This window comes from Sciurus carolinensis, chromosome 3, assembly GCF_902686445.1.
Source record: "Sciurus carolinensis chromosome 3, mSciCar1.2, whole genome shotgun sequence".
NCBI lineage: Eukaryota > Metazoa > Chordata > Mammalia > Rodentia > Sciuridae > Sciurus > Sciurus carolinensis.
The window spans coordinates 62,650,922-62,669,692 of record NC_062215.1 but is presented as its reverse complement, the minus strand read 5'-3'; the positions used below and the strand labels follow the sequence as shown (position 1 = coordinate 62,669,692).

At 43.1% G+C, this 18,771-nt stretch overlaps 1 protein-coding gene across 1 annotated transcript in view; it reads left to right on the top strand.

The window, feature by feature from the left end:
* The first annotated feature begins 11,661 nt into the window (after nucleotides 1-11,661).
* Nucleotides 11,662-18,771, top strand: part of Nxn (nucleoredoxin) — a 146,053-nt gene continuing 138,943 nt past the window's right edge. Inside the window, exon 1 of the mRNA XM_047545397.1 lies at nucleotides 11,662-12,139. Coding sequence (XP_047401353.1) covers nucleotides 11,768-12,139 — 372 coding nt within the window. The 5' untranslated portion in view covers nucleotides 11,662-11,767. The remainder of the gene's footprint in view (nucleotides 12,140-18,771) is intronic.

Below are 18,771 nucleotides of genomic sequence, written 5' to 3'. Positions count from 1 at the left end.
ATGACCAGTCACTCAAAGGACTCATGGTAGTGGTACAGAGAGCTAGTGTGTTGAACTGGGGGAGGCCTGATTGTGCCTGTGAGCCCCTACCTGATCTGCAGTCCTCTCAGGTGCTGTCTGGCTGCTGGAGCCCAGAAGTAAAGAAATAGCACAAGTTGGAATGCAATGAGGAAGCCCAAGGTAAGAAGTGCCTGCCGTATGTTGCATGTGGATTTGAGTTGTGTGTGACTTTGGTAACAGTGAGACATGTTGATGGTCCTGTTCCTGGCAGCAGTTATGGTCCAGTAGATGCTGAGTAGCAAGGGATTTATTGCAGATGATAGTTCAGATCACTGAACAGGTGATTCTGTATTTAAAGAGTCTTGATCAATGTCCTCCAAAATCAGAGGACAACTAGGAGCTGGGGATAGACAAGTGGTGGCTAAGAAACTCTTGGAAAGATAAGGTACTGCAGGCCTCCTAGAAGGCGACTGTAAACACCAGCATTACCTGGACAACTTCATGCTCTGGTGAGGAGTGGAGGTCAGAGGTGAAATCCAAGGATGTTTAGGAATCAAGAGTTACTACAGCCAGGCACAACTGTGCACACCTGGAATCCCAGCAACTCAGGAGGTTGAGGCAGGAGGATCACAAGTTCAAGTCTAGTCATGGCAACTTAGTGACACCCTGTCTCAAAATAAGAAATAAAATGGGATAGGGCTATCATATAGTGCCTCTGGGTTCAGTCCCCCGTATCCAAAAAAAAAAAAAAGAAGCCCACATTGTGGCAGCACACCTGTAATCCAACAGCTGGTGAGACGGCTGGGGAGGCTGAGGCAGAAGGATCACAAGGAGTTCAAAGCCAGCCTCAGCAAAAGCAAGATGCTAAGCAACTCAGTGAGATCCTGTCTCTAAATAAAATACAAAATAGGTTTGGGGATGTGGTTCAGTGGTCAAGTGCCCCTAAGTTCAATCTCTAGTACCCTCCCCCCAACAAAGAATCACTACAATATTATCACACGTGGTCATATAAGGCAGAGTGGCTAGTTTTAATATAAGGCCACCAAAAACCCTGCAGACCCGGATGGCCAAAGGTGCCGGTTAGGAAGGAACAATGGGTCAGGCGCTACCCTGGAATAGGCTGTCCCTACCTGGTCATAATTCTCAGGAATTTTTGAACTGGTTGTGAAGCACAGTCATTATTCAATATATACAGACAATTAAAAGGTATTAAAAACAGTTAACCTATACTCAAAACTCATCACTTTCTAAATATTTTACTGCATTTTACTATTATCTAGTAAGGTTATGTGTATCTATTATAGTTGTATGATAGAAATGCCATAAACTGAGGGACTGCTGCACATTTCTTCCCAATGCTGTGACTAGTGATCTGATGTTGGTAGTTTGAAATTGGTCCTGATGGGAATATTTACACCACCGAAATAGACAAACGCTGTAAGTCAGGGCCTTTGGGTTGCCTCCGTCACTAAACATTAACCAGCATGCGAGGCACTACAGGCAAATTTTGAGAACCAAGAACACTTTCTCTTATTTGGGGAAACCAGTAAGTGAGGGATAGTGAGGCAGAAAAGTGGGGAATGAATTCCTAACAGTATCCAAGAAAATCTCAGGAAATGCCAACGTTTCTGACTTGAGAGTAGAAAGGATTTCTCACTCCCATGAATCCTCACACCCACACCTTTCGTGGCAGCATTTTGGACCCATCGTATATACAACATGTGACCCTTCTGGGACCCTTAAGTACACGTCTTACCTCTGGTCTGAGGCAGTACTGTAACAAGGCACCTGGATGCCTGGCTTGGGGCTCTCAGAAGATGTTGACCAAAAACCATTAAGGGCTCCTTTAAGTAAACAGTGGCCATTCTGTTCAGAAGGCTGCACAAAACAGTTTTCATCAGGCACTCAAGAGGGCTAGGGTAGTACATAGCCTGATAGCATCACATATACATAGGAGATAGTTGTGCCAGCTAGTGAAGTGTCCTTACTTGGAGGGTCTCTGGGGCACCAAGGAAGAAATGGATGGGATCTAATGAGGCCCTGCTGTCCACCGGTGCTGCTGCAATTTGGGAACCCCTTGCCCTGGGCTTAGAGATGGCAAAACCCTGCCTGGTAGAGATGGAGACCACAGAGCTGCACGTTCCTATGTGAGTGGGTGGAGTGGCTCTTAGCTTTTCTCTCCGAAGTCACTTCCCTGGAAAAGGATATTTGACAGGCATGTAGTGACAGATAGGACAGGGCTTGACATTGTCGACTACAGAAGACTAAAGTAAGGCTGAGGGTGTCCGGCCTCCAACTGTCGAGTCTTGAGGTTTCCTGAGCTGCAGTTGACCAATGGCGCCCACTGGCTTGGACCAGTGCTCCCACGTGCAGCTCAGAGGCACTGTGCTCATTGGCTCCCCCTGTCTTCCACAGTTAAGCTCATGTATCAGCAACACCTATGCATACTCATGGAGTGGGCATCTTGGACCTCAGGAGTGCTTGCTTGCTCAGTGGAAGGCCTAGGCAGAGGCAGACTTTTGTTTCTGCTTTTCAAGGTCATCAGTGATTCCCCTTCTTATTCACCATTCTCCCCAAACCCAGAGCTTTATGTCCTGATATTATTAATTATTAATTATTATTATTATTATTGGTATTGGGGATTAAATCTGGGAGTACTTTACCACTGAGCTAAGTTCCCAACCCTTTTTATTTTGAGACACTGTCTTGCTAAATTGCAAGGAGGTATGACTTTTATTCTCACTCACAAGTGGAAGTGCCTAGGGGGCTGCTGGGTGCAGAAGGACCTAAACTAGAAATTATTTCACTCCTCACACCTGTTCTTTCTGTTTTCCGAATGGTACTTTCATCCACTCAAAAAGTCTTTTTAAATCGGGTGTGGTGGCACATGCCTGTAATCCCAGAAGTTCAGGAGGCCGAGGTAGGAGAATCACAAGTTCAAAGCCAGCCTCAGCAACTTAACGAGACTGTAAGCAACCTAGTGAGACCCTGTCTCAAAATGAAAAAGGGCCAGGGTTCAGTGGTCAAGTATCCCTGGGTTCAATCCCTGGTACCCCCCCCCCAAAAAAAAGAAAAAAGAAAAAAAAAGTCTTCCCAGACTTCTCCCTTCTCATACCTGTTGCCAGTGCAGTAGTGTAAGCCCATCACTTCCTATTTAATAGACTTTTTTGTTTTTTAAGTGTGTGGTGCTGGGGATTGAACCCAGGGGTGCTCTACCACTGATTTACATCCCCAACTCTTTTTGTTTTTTAATTTTGAGACATATCTCACTAAGTTGCTGAGGCAGGCCTTAAACTGCTATCCTCCTGCCTCAGCCTCCTGAGTAGCCGGGATTTACAGGCGAGCGCCACTGTGTCCAGTTTAATAGCCTCTTAATCAGTCTTCATATCTCCTACCTTGCTCTTCTCCAGACCATCCACAGGACCATCTTTCAGCACATTAATGTAATCATGTTTGCTGCTCAAAATTCTCCTCTGTGCCAGGATGAAATCTAAACTCCATGTGTTCCTTTACAACTTGTGCCCAGGAAGAAGCACACGCTTCTGTCCAAGTTTAGTTCTCACTGGAACGTTTCCATTCCCAGTTGTCTGCTTTCGATATTCTCATTTGGACCTAGAAGTGATGAATCGGAATTATTCTTGATACTTCATAGTCTTTAGTGTTTGAGAGCTGGGTTTGGACTTTCTGACCCTGTCATTTCTTTCCAGATGTCTTTCCTTGACTTGTGCCTTCAGTCAAGTATAAAATGTTTGAAAAATTTGCCCCTATGATGTCTTAATTATTTTTGATTCTGATCTATGACAAGCCATGGTGAGAACAAAAGCTTTCCTGTGCAATTTCAGTGACAGATCCTTGGGTTCTAGCCTGTTTCTGGTGGGTGGTCTAATATTCTGGAGCAGATTTCCTCCAGACCATAATTGTTTGGAAGTTTTATGTACTCCCCATACTTATAACCCAGATTTGCTTACTATCTCTTGTGCTGTTGCTTTAGTTTTGTTTACCAAAAGCTGTTAGTAATGTAGCAAACAGTCTGGCTGTCTAGTGGGTTGTCAGGACCCATTTCAGACTTGGTTAATGGATCATATATACTTTGGCTGTATCTGCAATAAAGTCACAGTAATGATCATCAGATTTGATGACCCTCAGATTTGATATGAAAAGCATTGGCAGGAAATGGAAATATGCATAATGTTTTTCCCCCTACCACCTTGCATGTATGACAAGAAAGTCAAAAAAGATTTAGGATGGGGCTGGGGCTGCATCTCAGTGGTAGAGCGCTTGCCTAGCACGTGTGAGGCACTGGGTTTGATCCTTGGTACCACATAAAAGTAAATAAATAAAATAAAGGTATTGTGTCCATCTACAACTAAAAAAAATATTTAAAAAAGAGTTAGGAGACTTTAAGAATTAGAGTCTGTTGAGTGTAGCCCAGTGGAGGAGTGTTTATATAATACATGGGTTCCATCACCAGCACCACAAATGAAATAAAACAAATAAACAAAAACTGTAGCCCATAATTATCTGCTTTGCTAAGTGATAAAATGGACAATAAAAAGAACAATAGCCAGGTATGCTGGTGTAGGTCCGCAATCCCAGCCACTCAGGAGGCTGAGGCAGGGAGGATCACAAGTTTGAGGCCAGCCTCAGCAACTTAGGACTTAAGCAACTTAGCAAGCCCCTGTCTAAAAATAAGAAAATAGAAAGGGTTGGGGGTGTAACTGAATGGTAGAGTGGCCCTGGGTTTAATTCCCAGTACCACATACACACACACACACCAAAGAAAAATCATCATGACTTTCCAAAGTTTCGTATCACCTTACTGCCCAAAAGAAAGCACGACCCTTCTGCTATAATCCAGGACAATGCCCTTCTTTTCCTTCTTTCATTTTGACCCTCATCAAATCTCAACTCCATATTCTCCTTCATTCACCTATCAAGCAATTTTCTTTATCAGTGAATCACCGACAAAGGAGCAGCTACCCACTTTTTTGTGGTCCTGGGAATTAAGTTCAGGGCCTTGTGCATGCTAGACAAATGCTCTACCTCTGAGCTACATCCTCAGCCCAGAAGACCAACTTTTTAAAAAGGAAAAGATAAAACAGATGCAAAACCTGTAATATAGCATTCATCTACAGGTAAAATCTTTTACAGGGAACTCCTGTTAAATGGGCTAATTTTTAAATTACAAGTTATTACAATATTGTTGAATCAATTATTTCTTTATGTGGAATTGGAAAACTTCTATCATCAGAAGGTTTATTTTATATTAGCAGGGCGGTTATAATGAAATTTTTGTATGTGTGTGAGAGACATGTTTTTCCTCTTTCATTTTGAGATGTCCTGCTGAACTTCAAATATTTCTTTTGCATGGGCTGGGATGTGCCCCTATAGAAAGTGCCTGACTCACATGGGTAAGGCCCTAGGTTAGATCCCCAGCATTGCCAAAACATAAAATAAAATAAAATATAAAAATCCTTTCTCCATTTATAGTTTCTTATCCTTTGAATAAGTTTTTAATCAAAAATTCAAAACTGTTTTCTCTTGGACTAGAATAATACCTTGCATATTTTTCTCACATCTATTCCTAGTCTTTCCGTTCCCTTCCCCAAGCAACCTGTTACTACTTTTAAAATCTCTTTCCAGATATATTTCATGCATATATAAGCATTATATTAGTTTGTGTATGTTTTTCTCCACTTAAAAAAAATTACAAATAAGGGCTGGAGGGATAACCAAGTCATAAAATTAGGCTTGTACAACAGTGAGTCCTATCCCCAAAAGTAGATAGCTGCTGCACTGAAGCCCTTTTCTGGGACATTTCTGAAGCAGAGTGGTAAAGGGGAATCTTCCTGGTGGGCAAAACTTCAATCAGTGCACCAGTCATTGACTTTGCTTGGAAGGAGATTTGACCCGATGTGTGTTTACATACCTCTCATGAATTGTAGACAGTGGTTTGGCTGAATGGTCAGGGACTTGGAAGAAGCATGATCATAAAATTGGTGACAAAAAAATTTGGGGGAGACACATGTGGGTAGACTTCTGGGAAGAAGGAGGAGGAGGAGAAGGAGACTGACGAGGAGGAGAAGGAGACTGACAAGAAAGAGAAGGAGGAGGAGGGGGGCAGGGAAGAAGAGAAAGAAATTTATGTCCCATGTGAATGCTCACCAAAGGATGACCTCAACAGAAGATTTTATTTGGTGGTGGGTACTGGTGATTGAACTCAGGGGCACTCAATCACTGAGCCACATCCCCAACTCTGTTTTGTATTTTATTTAGAGACAGGGTCTCACTAAATTGCTTAGCGCCTCTTCCTTATTTTATATGAATATGTTTGTGTGTGTCTAAAATATCTTTGTTTCCTCTCTCTCTCTCATTATTTTATCATGTGGCCATGGTGGCAGGGAAGAAGATCATGTATGGGCTCAGCAACATGGACTTCCTCTCATCAAGGCTGACTTGCCTTTAGCCACTGCTGAGTGCCCAGTCTACCTGCAGCAGAGGCCAATGCTGAGTCCCCCAAAAGGAATCATTCCCCCAAGTGATCAGCCAGCTTCCTGATGGTGAATTTGTGACATTGGACTATTTCTATCATGAAGGGGCAGCATTTTGTCCTTCTTAGAGTAGACACTTAAACTTCCCTGTATGCAATGCTTCTGCCAAAACTACCAGCTGTGGACTTAAGGAATATTTTATCCACACAGCATAGCTTCTGACCAAGGGACTCTTTGCTGCAAAAGTGTGGCAATAGGCCCGTGCTCATGGAATTCACTGGTCTCATCATATCACTACTATTCGGAAGCAGCTGGCTTGAGAGGCAGTGAAATGACCTTTTGAAGACACAGTTACATTGCCAGCTAGGTAGCAATAGCTTGCAGGTCAGTGTAAAAGGTTGTATATGCTCTGAGTCAGAATCAATATATGATAATGTTTCTCTTATTGCCAGGATTCATGGGCCCAGGGTGGAAATGGAAGTGCCAGTACTCACACTTATCCCTAATGATGCACTAGCAAAAGTGGGTTTTTAAAAAAATTTTAAATTTTGAATGTTTTGATATTAGGGATTGAACCTAAGACCTTGTACATGCGAGGCAAGTGCCATACAACTGAGTTAAATCTCCAGCTAAGTTTTGCTTCTTGTTCCCACAATTTTATGCTTTGCTAGCCTACATACAGGTCTTAGTTCCAGGAGGAGTGATTCTACCAGGAGGTTCAACAGTCTCTACTGAAGTAGACATTAAGACTTCTGCCTGGCTCCTTTGGACCCCTTGCACCTATGAGTCAACAGACAATTAAGGGAGTTATTGTGCTGGCTGGGTGATTGATCCTGAAATTGCACTAGTACTCCACAGTGATGGTAAGAAAGAGGATATCTGGAATGCAGAAACTCCCTTAGAGTGTTTCTTGGTATTACCATACCCTGTGATTAAGGTCAATGAAAAATAGCAATCCAATCTAGACAACACTACTAATGACCCAAACCCTTCAGAAATAAAGATTTGGGTCCCCCCACCAGTTAAAGACCCAATCATCTGACATGCTTTCTAAAGGCAAAGGGAATAGAGAACAGGTAATGAAGAAGGTGGCTATAAATACCAGCCACCACATGACCAGTTAGAGAAAAAAGGACTGTAATTGTCATGGGTGTTTCTTCCTTATTTTATATGAATATGTTTGTGTGTGTCTAAAATATCTTTGTTTCCTCTCTCTCTCTCATTATTTTATCATGTAACATAAGATGTATTGGCTTTAAGGGCTGGGGTTGTAGCTCAGTGGTAGAGAGAGCCCTTACCTAGTATTGTGTGAGGCCCTGGGTTTGATTCTCAACATCACATAAAAAAAAATAAATAAAAGTCCATCGACAACAAAAATAAAAAAAATAAAAATCTTTAAGCCAGGCATGGTGATGTATGCCTATAATTCCAGCTAGCCTTCCACCAGGAGGCTGAGGCAGGAGGATTATAAGTTCAAGACCAGCCCTGGCAATTTAGTGAGGTCCTTAGCAACTTAGTGAGTCCCTGTCTCAAAATAAATAAATAAATAGGGCTGGGGGTGTAGTTCAGCGGAAGAGCACCTTTGGGTTCAATCCCCAGTGCTACACACACACACACACACACACACACACACACACACACAGATATATATATATACTTTAAACATCACTCAAGGACTTTATCTCTTTTTTGTGGAAAGAGGTTAATATGCATGTAGAGTAGTTTTATAATGTTATAATGTTAGAATTATGACTTTGTTATTGTCTTTATTTGGAAATTATGTAGATTATTTGGAGATATGGTTTAAACAAATATATATGGGTGTTGAGTTTACAGACTTATAATGGTACATTTTGTGTGTCAATTTGACTGGGCTAGGAGTGCCTAGATATTTGGCTAAGCATTATTCTGGGTGTGACTGTGAGGGTGTTTATGGATGAGATTAACATTTGAATTACTAGTCCAAGTAAAGCATATCGCCCAACCCAGCCTGGGCATGTCTCATTCAATCCATGAAGTCTGAATAGAACAAAAAGCATAAGGAGGGAAAAACTTACTCTCTGCTTTTTACTGTTTTGGAGTGGGATGTCCTGCCTTTGGATTTGAAGTCTGGAGCTTTCACCATTGGCTTTCCTGACTCCCAGGTCTCTGGACTCAGACTGAAATGAGACCATTGGCTCTTCTGGGTCTCCAGCTGACTGGCTGAAGGTCTTGGGACATCTCACCCTTCATAACATAATGAGCCAATGCCTTCGAAGAAATCTCTTTCTAGCTGGGTGTGGTGGTGCATGCCTGTAATACCAGCAGCTCAGGAGGCTCAGGCAGGAGGATCGCAAGTTCAAAGTCAGCCTCAGCTCAATTTAGTGAGGCCCTGTCTCAAAATAAAAAATAAAAAGGGCTGGGGATGTGGCTGAGTGGCTTGGCGCCACTGGGTTCAATCTCTAGTACAAAAAAAAAAAAAAGAAAGAAAGAAAGAAAAAAACCAATAACACCAGGCATATTGTAGTTCCTTAATACATAATTTGAAACAATAGTTAGAAGATTAGCCGGTCAATTTTTGTAGCATAACTAGCTGGATACCAATAGGGATAGTCTCTTTAAGTGGGTCTCTTATATTGCATAAGCAGAGAGTAGTGCTTTCTTCAGGCCAAAGGACATTGGCTAATTCTTTATAGGAAGCCAAATGAGTCTCCTTAGGCTTCTTCTTGTAACAAACACCCACTAGAATTATGATTTTGGAATGATTTCCATTGCAAATCCCCTCTTTCGACACTCCTTTAAAAGGCAGCTGCGATATTTGGCTTCTAACCAAGGCCTGCTGCACCAACAATTCTCCAAATTTTATTTATATTTCATGTGCAGTATGTTCGAACTCTCACTTTTTCAGGTGCCAGATGCTGGTTTGGACACATTCCAGTGGAAAGTGCTTTCCTGTAAAATAATAAAAGTAAAATGCTGAACAAACCGCCTCTTTATACCAGACTTGCACCTAGTATACAAAGTTAAGGACTCTAATAATGACTTCACTATTTCCCCAAATTTGCAATCCCCCAAATTCCCTTTTCACTACCTCCATTCCAAATACTTTGTCTTTTGGTTTCCATGGGATGTAAATGCTTACCTTTACATTTTTTTAGTGTTCTCATAAAAATGTCAGAATGTAGAAATTTCGGTCTAACGTGCTTTTGGTCATGCCTAACCCATGTACCCACCCAGGACATTTCAGATATGAGCTGGATGAGAAGATAAAGCATTTTAACCCATTTACAGAATTTTTTTTTAAGAAAAGGATTTGAAAAGATACCTGAAAACTTAATATATGTTCTGTTATTATGTTTAACAGGTTTTCACTCAAAAATGATGCTTTCTGTGTGTTTTATTATGATCCTGTCTTTGCAGTGGTCAAAATTTTAAGCATAACAGTTTCCTAAGAATTAACATGAAATTCGCCTTTGTCATAGGGATCTTGCCTGCTTAAAAGCATTTCTCAGTCTAAAGATCCTGCTTATGAAGTGAACAATATTTGGTGGTTACTAAGAAAATATAAGTTGTAGAAATTGCTGGTCTGGTATTGGCCTCCATCTCCATTTTCTTCATCAGTTAATGTGGTAATATTTCACTGAGCTGAAAATCTCTACAATTCCTTGTTCTACTCTAGACAAAATTAAGAACCTTAGGACTTGAAAGTTTGTGCCAAAGCTTGCAGTTAAGTTAGGAGGTTTAAATGATATCCTGTTGAGCCCTGCTATGAGGTGTGTGTGTATGCGCGTGCCTGGTGGGGGCGCTCCTTTGTAAATAGCAAATGTTCTGCTTGGTCCCTCTTGGCAACATTTTTCACACCTTGGGCGCTGGTAGAACTTTTTCTTTTTCACTCTTTCCATTAGATGGCGGTAGATACCCAAGAAATAACTCCCAAAGCGTTGGAGGGCTGATAGTTTTTGTTTGTTTGTTTGTTTTTGTTTTTTTCTTTTTGCTGTCATACGGAAGCCCTCTTTGGCAGGTGGGCACGAAATACATTTTTGTCGTGTTTGTGGGTAGGGGTGATTGGGAAGCCGGGAGACTTGCCAGAGACCACCCGTTTAATCAAATTTCTCCCTAAAGATCAGTAGAGGAAAGTGATCAAGGGGTGGAAGATGGGGAGAGAGGGGGAAAGTGGTGGGGAGTGATATTGGCCAAATTGTTATATTGTGTAAATGTGCGTGGACGAATATGTAACAAAAAATCCCATCAGTATGTACAACTATAACGAACCAATTTTAAAAGATGGGGAGAAAAGGGTTCTCCCTAAGCATCCACGAACATTTTGTCAGTTGAGGAAAAATGTTTCTCAGCCATCAACAGACTTGATATAAGTTTTGAAGCCAATCAGGAGAGCAGCCAGCACTGATTTAGAGATGGCTGCGGTCGGCATCTGTTGTGTGTTTGTGGAGATGGAAGAGAGACTTTCTTAGCGACCTGTGGATGAAATCCCATACTGCGACTTGCAGTCAGTTCCCTAGTACTTATGAATTCTTTCCCTTGTGTGCCTAGGACCTCAGAGGCGCCCAAGAAAGAGAAGAGATGGAGTCCTCTAGTCCACTTATAATAGAGAATACAAAATATACACAGAGAAATAACTGCCGAGCAAGAGAGCCTGATGGTGATACTGTGTGGCGAAGGCACTAAATCTTATAAGTTTTATGAGAGGTCAGTGGGGTTCGAAGTGTCCTTAGGGTTAAGCTTTGTGTGGGGACAGAGAATGGAGAAGGAGGTGAAGGAACAAGCAGGTGTACAGAACAGGGTGATGGGGAGGAAGAGACCTTTGGAGAAGTCTGGAGAGAATTTAGAATTGGGAGGAGAGAGGAAACGCGGGCAGAAGTGCGGCCAAATCCAGTTCAGCATGGTTTGCAGCCTTAGAAAGCTCCGGCTCAGCGGACCCTTCTCCTGTCTTCACTTAGGCCCAAGGCATTGTGGTCATGGTGGAGCGTTTCGGGTCAGGTTTCTTTGGCCACGCGCTGTAAGCCCGAGACCTCGCTCTGGGGCGCCTAGGCGCCAGCTGCTGGGGACCTGCCTGGGCAGACTGCGCCTAGTCTACCCGCACCGCCCAGGCCGGCCATCGAGGGGGCGTGGCAAGCGTGGGCAGGAGGGGCGTGGCGTGGGCGGACTGGTGGGCGGGGCTCTCCTCACCCGCGCCCGCCGCCTCTGCCGCCGCCTCCGCCCGCCGCGCGGACCGAGGGAGCCGGGTAGCAGCAGTCTGCCCGCCCGCCGCCCGCGTGCTGGGGCTGCGGTGGGCCAGGATGTCGGGCTTCCTGGAAGAACTGCTTGGCGAGAAGCTGGTGACCGGCGGCGGCGAGGAGGTGGACGTGCACTCGCTTGGCGCCCGCGGCATCTCCCTGCTCGGGCTCTACTTCGGCTGCAGCCTGAGCGCCCCCTGCGCGCAGCTCAGCGCCAGCCTGGCCGCCTTCTACGGCCGCCTGCGGGGGGACGCGGCGGCCGGGCCGGGGGCCGGGGCTGGGCCGGGGCCGGGGGCCGGAGCGGCCGCAGAGCCTGAGCCACGACGCCGCCTGGAGATCGTCTTCGTGTCTTCGGACCAGGACCAGAGGCAATGGCAGGACTTCGTGCGGGACATGCCGTGGCTGGCGCTGCCTTACAAGGAGAAGCACAGGAAGGTGAGCGGCGTGGGCCTGTTGGCGCCCCCGGCCTCGAAGCGCAGCCCGCGCTCTCCCGAGAGACCGGTCCTCGCCGTCCCCACTCTGCCGTCCCCCCTTCCCTCCTTCTCCATGTTGGCAGCGCCTCCTCTCCTGTCCCTCTCTGAGCTCGCACCTCTATCCTGGGTTGGGGCGCCGGCGGCAACTCCTAGGTGCCGGTGTCAGGCTGCTCCCGCGCTGGGAAGTTTTGACACCCCTTGGCCCCCTGGACCCCGCCTTAAACTGTGACCCCAAGAACATTCGTCCCCACATTTTGGGAGCCTCGCGAAAGGGTGACTGTTCTCCGGGATCCCTTCCTAGTGACCTTTCTCCACCTCCCTCTAGAGGTGCAGGGAAGGGACCCCCCTTCCCCCAACCACTTAACTCCTGGCGGATACCTGTAATGGGTTGGGAAGGGCGCTAGCCCCCTACCCATAATGCCCAAACCAGGAAGTTTCCTTTCTATTCGAGAGAAATCTGTTTTCCTGGGGTCCGCTCCTTCCCAAGGGACTAGGGACCTGGCGACCGAGTCCGAGGTCAGGCCACTCACTGCTCGCCCCAGGGGGGCGGCCACTAACCATGGCTTTGGGCGAGAAGGGAGCTTTCTTCTCTTGCCTTTTCCCTACTCTTTCCCTCTTTCCCGGGGCTGAATTAGTGGCCTCCGGGGAGCTTTTCATTGTCTGGCTGTCCAGCCATCTCCAGGCCCAGGAGCAGTCTCATCCTTGCTAAGGGCTCTCCCTTAGTTTCTTGGTGGGCCACTGTTGTCTTGACATACTTGGAATTAAATGAAGAACTGATCCCATAAATGCAGATTGACTGGGAGAATGGGGACTCGAGGAAATATATACTTTGCTGTCAACTTCTGGTTCCTCCCAGTTTACTGCTGAATTTAGTTTGGGTTCCTGTGTGTATCTGTTGGATGAAGATGTCCTTTTCAGTCAAACAAATTCAGGACATTTCGTAATGAATGGTAACAGAAAAAGTTTTGGAGTGCTCTTACTTAATTAGCGTGTTCATGCAGAGTGATTCCAACTCCTTCCCTTCCTGAGCAGAATCTCAGTTTATGGGGTGGACAGGAGGGAGACTATTCTGGGGTGTTTAGTTTCCTCTAGGGAGGATGGTAACGCATGCCATGTGTTTCTTTTATGTGTATAGAATCTTGTTGAGAAGCATGATTTAGATTTAGTGAGAGCAAAAGGCTTGTACTGTGACCCCAAATGTCTCAAGTAAATCATCCATCCCAAGCAGGTACAGACTTGAGATTTAAAGTATGAAATACAGTTTAACAAATGCAGTTTGCAAATTTAACATTGGAAAAACATGGGTTCACTAACCACACAGAGGTAAGACTTTGCATTTTAACCACTTCTTAGGTTATTTTGCCCATATTTGATTTATATGCTTGATAGAATATGAATATGCATGGCTAGTACTTTTTGCTTCAAAATATGAGAATCCTTTGTCTTCCCTGGTTGTTTATGTGACTATTTTGGGGAGAAATAATGTCAGAAAGTGATTTACCAAAATGTATTTTTGCTGTTATGGCCAGTTTCTGTTGTAGACCGGAGTCTACTTAAAATAATGTCCTCGTTGAGCAATATAAGTGATTTCTGGCTTTTGAAAACATACAAGGAATGATAAAATATTACAGACCTAGGTCTATTGTGTTTTTTACAAAAGGGAAAACAAAATTGTTGGACAGTAAAAATATGGAGCAAATTGAGGTGTTTTGAAAATCTTAAAGCTTTTTCCAAAAAAGAGGCATATTTGGTATAATATAGGCCATGTTTGGTTCTCTCTACCCTGGCTAGTCCCTTTATACCAAACAAACAAACAAACAAACAAACAAAAAAGGATTCTGTGGCTCTAGCATGGACCTGCTAAATTTCACCAGGATGAAGCATCTGAAGGACCTTGAGGGCCCCATTTGAAAATATAGTTTACAGTGCTGGATGTACCTAAATCATGATATGTTAGCATCTTAAAAATTTATTTTCATTAAATTTTTTTTTGTTGTTGTTTAACTGGGGATCAAACCTGTGAACTTTGTGCATGCTAAATATGTGTTAAATATGTTTTCTACCACTGAGCTATATCCCCAACCCCCCAAATTTATTTTTTGCTCAGAGTTTTAGTTTTTCTGACTCACATCCTAGAATTTACTTTGTTCTCTAAAACCAGACCAGTTTTCAAGGAGGTGGTTTCTGCCCCTGAATGTTGGTGAATAGGCAACTCAAGATCTGATCCCAGAAACATTCTTATTGGTGGTGATGTATACCAGGTAAAAAGGCTCCAGCTGTGTTTCTTATGAAAAACATACTCTTGGAAATTGCAAAAGCTATGTATTCACTTTGAAAGGAATTATTTTCCTTCTTGAAACTAAAGAGATGTAAAATGAATTCCTCTTTTGTAACTGAGTTTTTGTCTCTTGTTTAAAATGGGGTGCATAGAATTCTGTGAGTTTGTAATGCTAATTTCACCCTAAGAACAGTGAAAAGCAGGGCACCCCCAGTTCAGGGCACTGGATGGCTGAACACTTAACTTTTGTTGATGGATTCTGTTCATGTTGTTTCACCAACCATAAAAATAGCTTTAAAGAAGGGAATTTTGTTTTACACTGAAGGGAACCAAAGTTCCAGATTACTTTTTTTTTTTTTTTAAAGTTCTCATTAACATTTGTTCTTTAAAACCATTTGTGTACTTCTTCCCATTGGGATAACAAAGGATATGGTTCTAATTACTTATTGGCTGGCATTTCTCTAAAGAAAATTGAAAAATTATGGTGGGGAAAGGAAATGCTGTGTGGTATTTCTTTTTTTCTTCTTTATTAATTTCTCCTTTATATAGTAAGAAAATCTAGGGATGACCATATATGTTCAGCCTGCATCTTGTCTGGCTCCTCTCACCTTCATTGAAGTTATGAGAAAACACTAAGTAAAAGAATTCCAGCATCTCTCTCTCTCTCTCTTAAAAATATTTATGGAAGGTTGTCCTGTTTCTGCTTGTTTTAGTGGTAGGTACAAAAGTAATTAAAACTTCTTCTTTTTCTTTTTGGCTTCCACAACACACATTATTATATAGCTGTATAGAAATTGTAATTAGATGATAATAGAACTTTGAGTGCATTTGTAAGAGCAGTTTTGTCAGGAAACCTATAATCCTGAAGTTAGGGCGGTTAGTCTTGTTTTAATCAGTAGGTTGGTGGACATTTTTGAGATTTCTAAAGAGAGAGAATGTGATGAATAGTTGAAAAGGGGTGAAGATTTGGACTTTGGGGATTGGATCTGTCCCTTTAGATGAGTTTAAGTTACTCAGCTGTCAAAAACTGGAGGCTCTATCTCCAGGATCCTCTTCAGGGTCAGAAGAGAGCACTGCTTTTCATTTTAAGCCACAGGACTTGGCTCTACCTGGGTGCCTGATGGAAAACATTTGATCATCGTGGGTGCCAGTGACGCGAAAGCTGCAGACCAGTAACTTCCCTCCCAACAGGTTATTTGTCTCTGACTTGGTCCCAGAACTTTCTGCACGGGCAGAAAGGGAAGAGGAAGTTGGGGTGGGAGATGGGCTGAGTCAGGGGGCATCCCACCCAGCCTACCTGCTTTGGTCAGGGGAAGTAGAGCCCTCCTTCAGATGCTCTGTATTGGGCTGCTACCCAGACTGCTCTTGTTGGTTCTTTGGTTCAGATTAAATCAGATGCGTGGACTAGAATTCAACTAAATCCTTCTGGCTCTTTGGGTGAATGGGATCTTGTGCCAACTCAAATAGTCTATAAGCTCCATCTCTTCTACTCGTTCTCAGATCCAAATATTATGACCAATAAAAGAACAGGGACAGATCACCTTATCTTTTCTTATTCACATTTTTTGTTTTTAAACTGTGCTGGGAATCGAACCCAGGACCTCATGCATGCTAGGCAAGCACTCTACCACAGAGTCACATCCCCAGCCCTTCTCTTCACTTTTAAGATGGTAAAAAAAGGTACAGCTTTGAAAAATAGGGGTTTTTACCTTCCTCATAAAGAGCCTGGACCAGCCACTGGTGACTGTGTTTCTAGGATGTGGATCAGTTTAATAAAACAGCAGTCCAATTAAATTACTAAGAGCAATGTTCCTTGAGAGGCTTTTTCCTTGTTCCATTATTTGTAATGGTGTTTTTAAATCTTATTTTACTTTTCTGTGTAGAAGCAGTCAAGTAGCTACAAATATCCTTCTGCCTGAGTTCAGATGTTGCTCTTCTTTTTTTTTGATATTGGGGATTGAACCACTGAGCTACATCCCTAACCCTTTTCATTTTTTGTTTTGAGACAAAAAATGGTCTTGGCCAAGTTGCTTATGGCCTTGTTAAGTTGCTGAGGCTGGCTTTGAACTTGCAATCCTCCTGTCTCAGCTTCCTGAGCCACTGGGATTATCGATGTGTGTACCATCATGCCTGGCTGACTCTGCTTCTTCTTTTTTTTTTTTTAATTTTTATTAAAAATTTATTTTATTTTCTTATTTATATGCAGTGCTGAGAATTGAACTTAGTGCCTTACACATGCTAGGCAATTGCTCTACCACTGAGCCTCAACTGCAGCTGGGCTTTGCTTTTTGTTGTTGAGGCTGGTTACGAACTTGTGATCCTCTTGCCTCATCCTCCCAAGTAGCTGGTATTACAGGTGTGTGCCTCCATGTCTGGCTCTCCTTTTTATTGACTATGGATGTTTGAGCTCACTTATGTTCCTTATCTGTAGAATGGAGTTAATAATAGCACTACCTACCTTACATGATTGTAGTAAAGACTATGCAAGATAACATACACTTGTCTGGCATATAGTAAGTGCTTAGAAAATGCTACTATTATTATTAGTTAACAAGTGATCATAAAATTTAGTAATTCATTTCATAACTTGAACCTTTGGGAATGTATCACATCATAGAATTTCAAAACTGTTACCAGGTGTGTGTGTGTGTGTGTGTGTGTGTGTGTGTGTGTATGTGTGTGTATTTTTATTTTTAGAGACTGCATTTTGATTCATTGTACACAAATGGGGTACAACTTTTCATTTCTGTGGTTGTACACAATGTAGATTCACACCATTCATGTAATCATAAATATACATAGGGTAATACTGTCCATTTCATCCTATTTTTCCATCCCCCAACCCCTCCCACCCCATTTTCCTCCACATCATCCAAAGTTCCTTCATTCCCCCCGCCACCTCGTTATATATGGTCATCCACTTATCAGAGAAAATATTTGGCCTTTGGTGTTTTGGGCTTGGCCTATTTCACTTAGCATGATATTTTCCAACTTCATCCATTTACCAGCAAATGCCATAATTTTATTCTTCTTTATGGCCAAGTAATAGTCCATTGTGTATATATACCACAGTTTCTTTCCATTCGTCAATTGAAGGGCATCTTGGTTGGTTCCACAATCTAGCTATTGTGAATTGAGCTGCTGTGAACATTGATATGGCTGTATCACTGTAGTATGCTGATTTTAAGTCCTTTGTGTATAAACCAAGGAGTGGGATAGCGGGTCAAATGGTGGTATATATAATTTTTTTTTTCTTTTTTTTTAAAAAATTTCAAATCAATGACTTACAGACATGCAAGGGGATATGGTGAGGAAGTCGAAAGAGAGTCAGTTGTAATTGAGGAGAAAGACCTCAGAGAATGAAACAACAAAAGCAGATGAATATACAGTAATACTGTTCCTTAAAGTTCTGGGAAATTGCTGATAGGTACTGAGCTCCATATTTATATTTGCCAGTGAAACTCTAGACTGGTTGGGAGGCTGAGGCAGGAGGATCACTAGTTTGAGGCCAGCTTCTGCAACTCTGAAACTCTATAGATTGCTAAGCACTGAAGCCTTGGTATGATAATGGGTAACAACCATCAGGCACCCTTCTTGAAAGAAATTATGTACTTGGCAATCATTTTGTGGTTTCCCAAAGCCATTAGGCCTGTTTCCCACTGAACCTTGCTGCTCAAATCTGGGCAGGCTGGAGGTTGAAGGATTGCTGTTTTTTCACATGGGAAATGGAGGGTCTGCTCTGGAGCAATAGAGAACCCACCCCTCATGGAGCCACCTGCCTTCTCAGCTCTGGAATGCTGTAGGAGAGGTTTGCCCAGATGCGTAGCCACTGCTGGATTAATCCTCATTTTCCAGGTAGCGGCTGTCCACAGCTCTTGCTAACTGATTTATCTTCTGATACAGGTTGGAATGTAAAGCAAAGCACTGAGGAAGGCAGTGGATTTTGAGGTTAGCATCGCTGATTTATTTCCACCTGATTTCCCCCAACCCTCTTTTTATCACTCTTTCTTTTGGTAGAAGGCCTGTTTTAATATCTGCATAAATTGGAGGAAGGAGGCTTTTGTGTTGTGTACAGCTGGGGCAGGCAATGAACAAGTCCCTTGAGGGTTTTCTTTCTTTTTTTCCTAATAGGGCTTGGGGGTTCTGGGGCTCCAGCTGCCCCTTTCTGAACTAGATTTGGCTCCTGACCACGTGATTTCATTTCGGGGGGAGAGTGGAGACTTGGCCTAGGTTGTGTTTTCTTTCTTCACAATCTGAATTCCCGGTGGTGCACAGTGTTAACCACCGGGGTGCTTAGTTTTCTGTATTTCATTAAT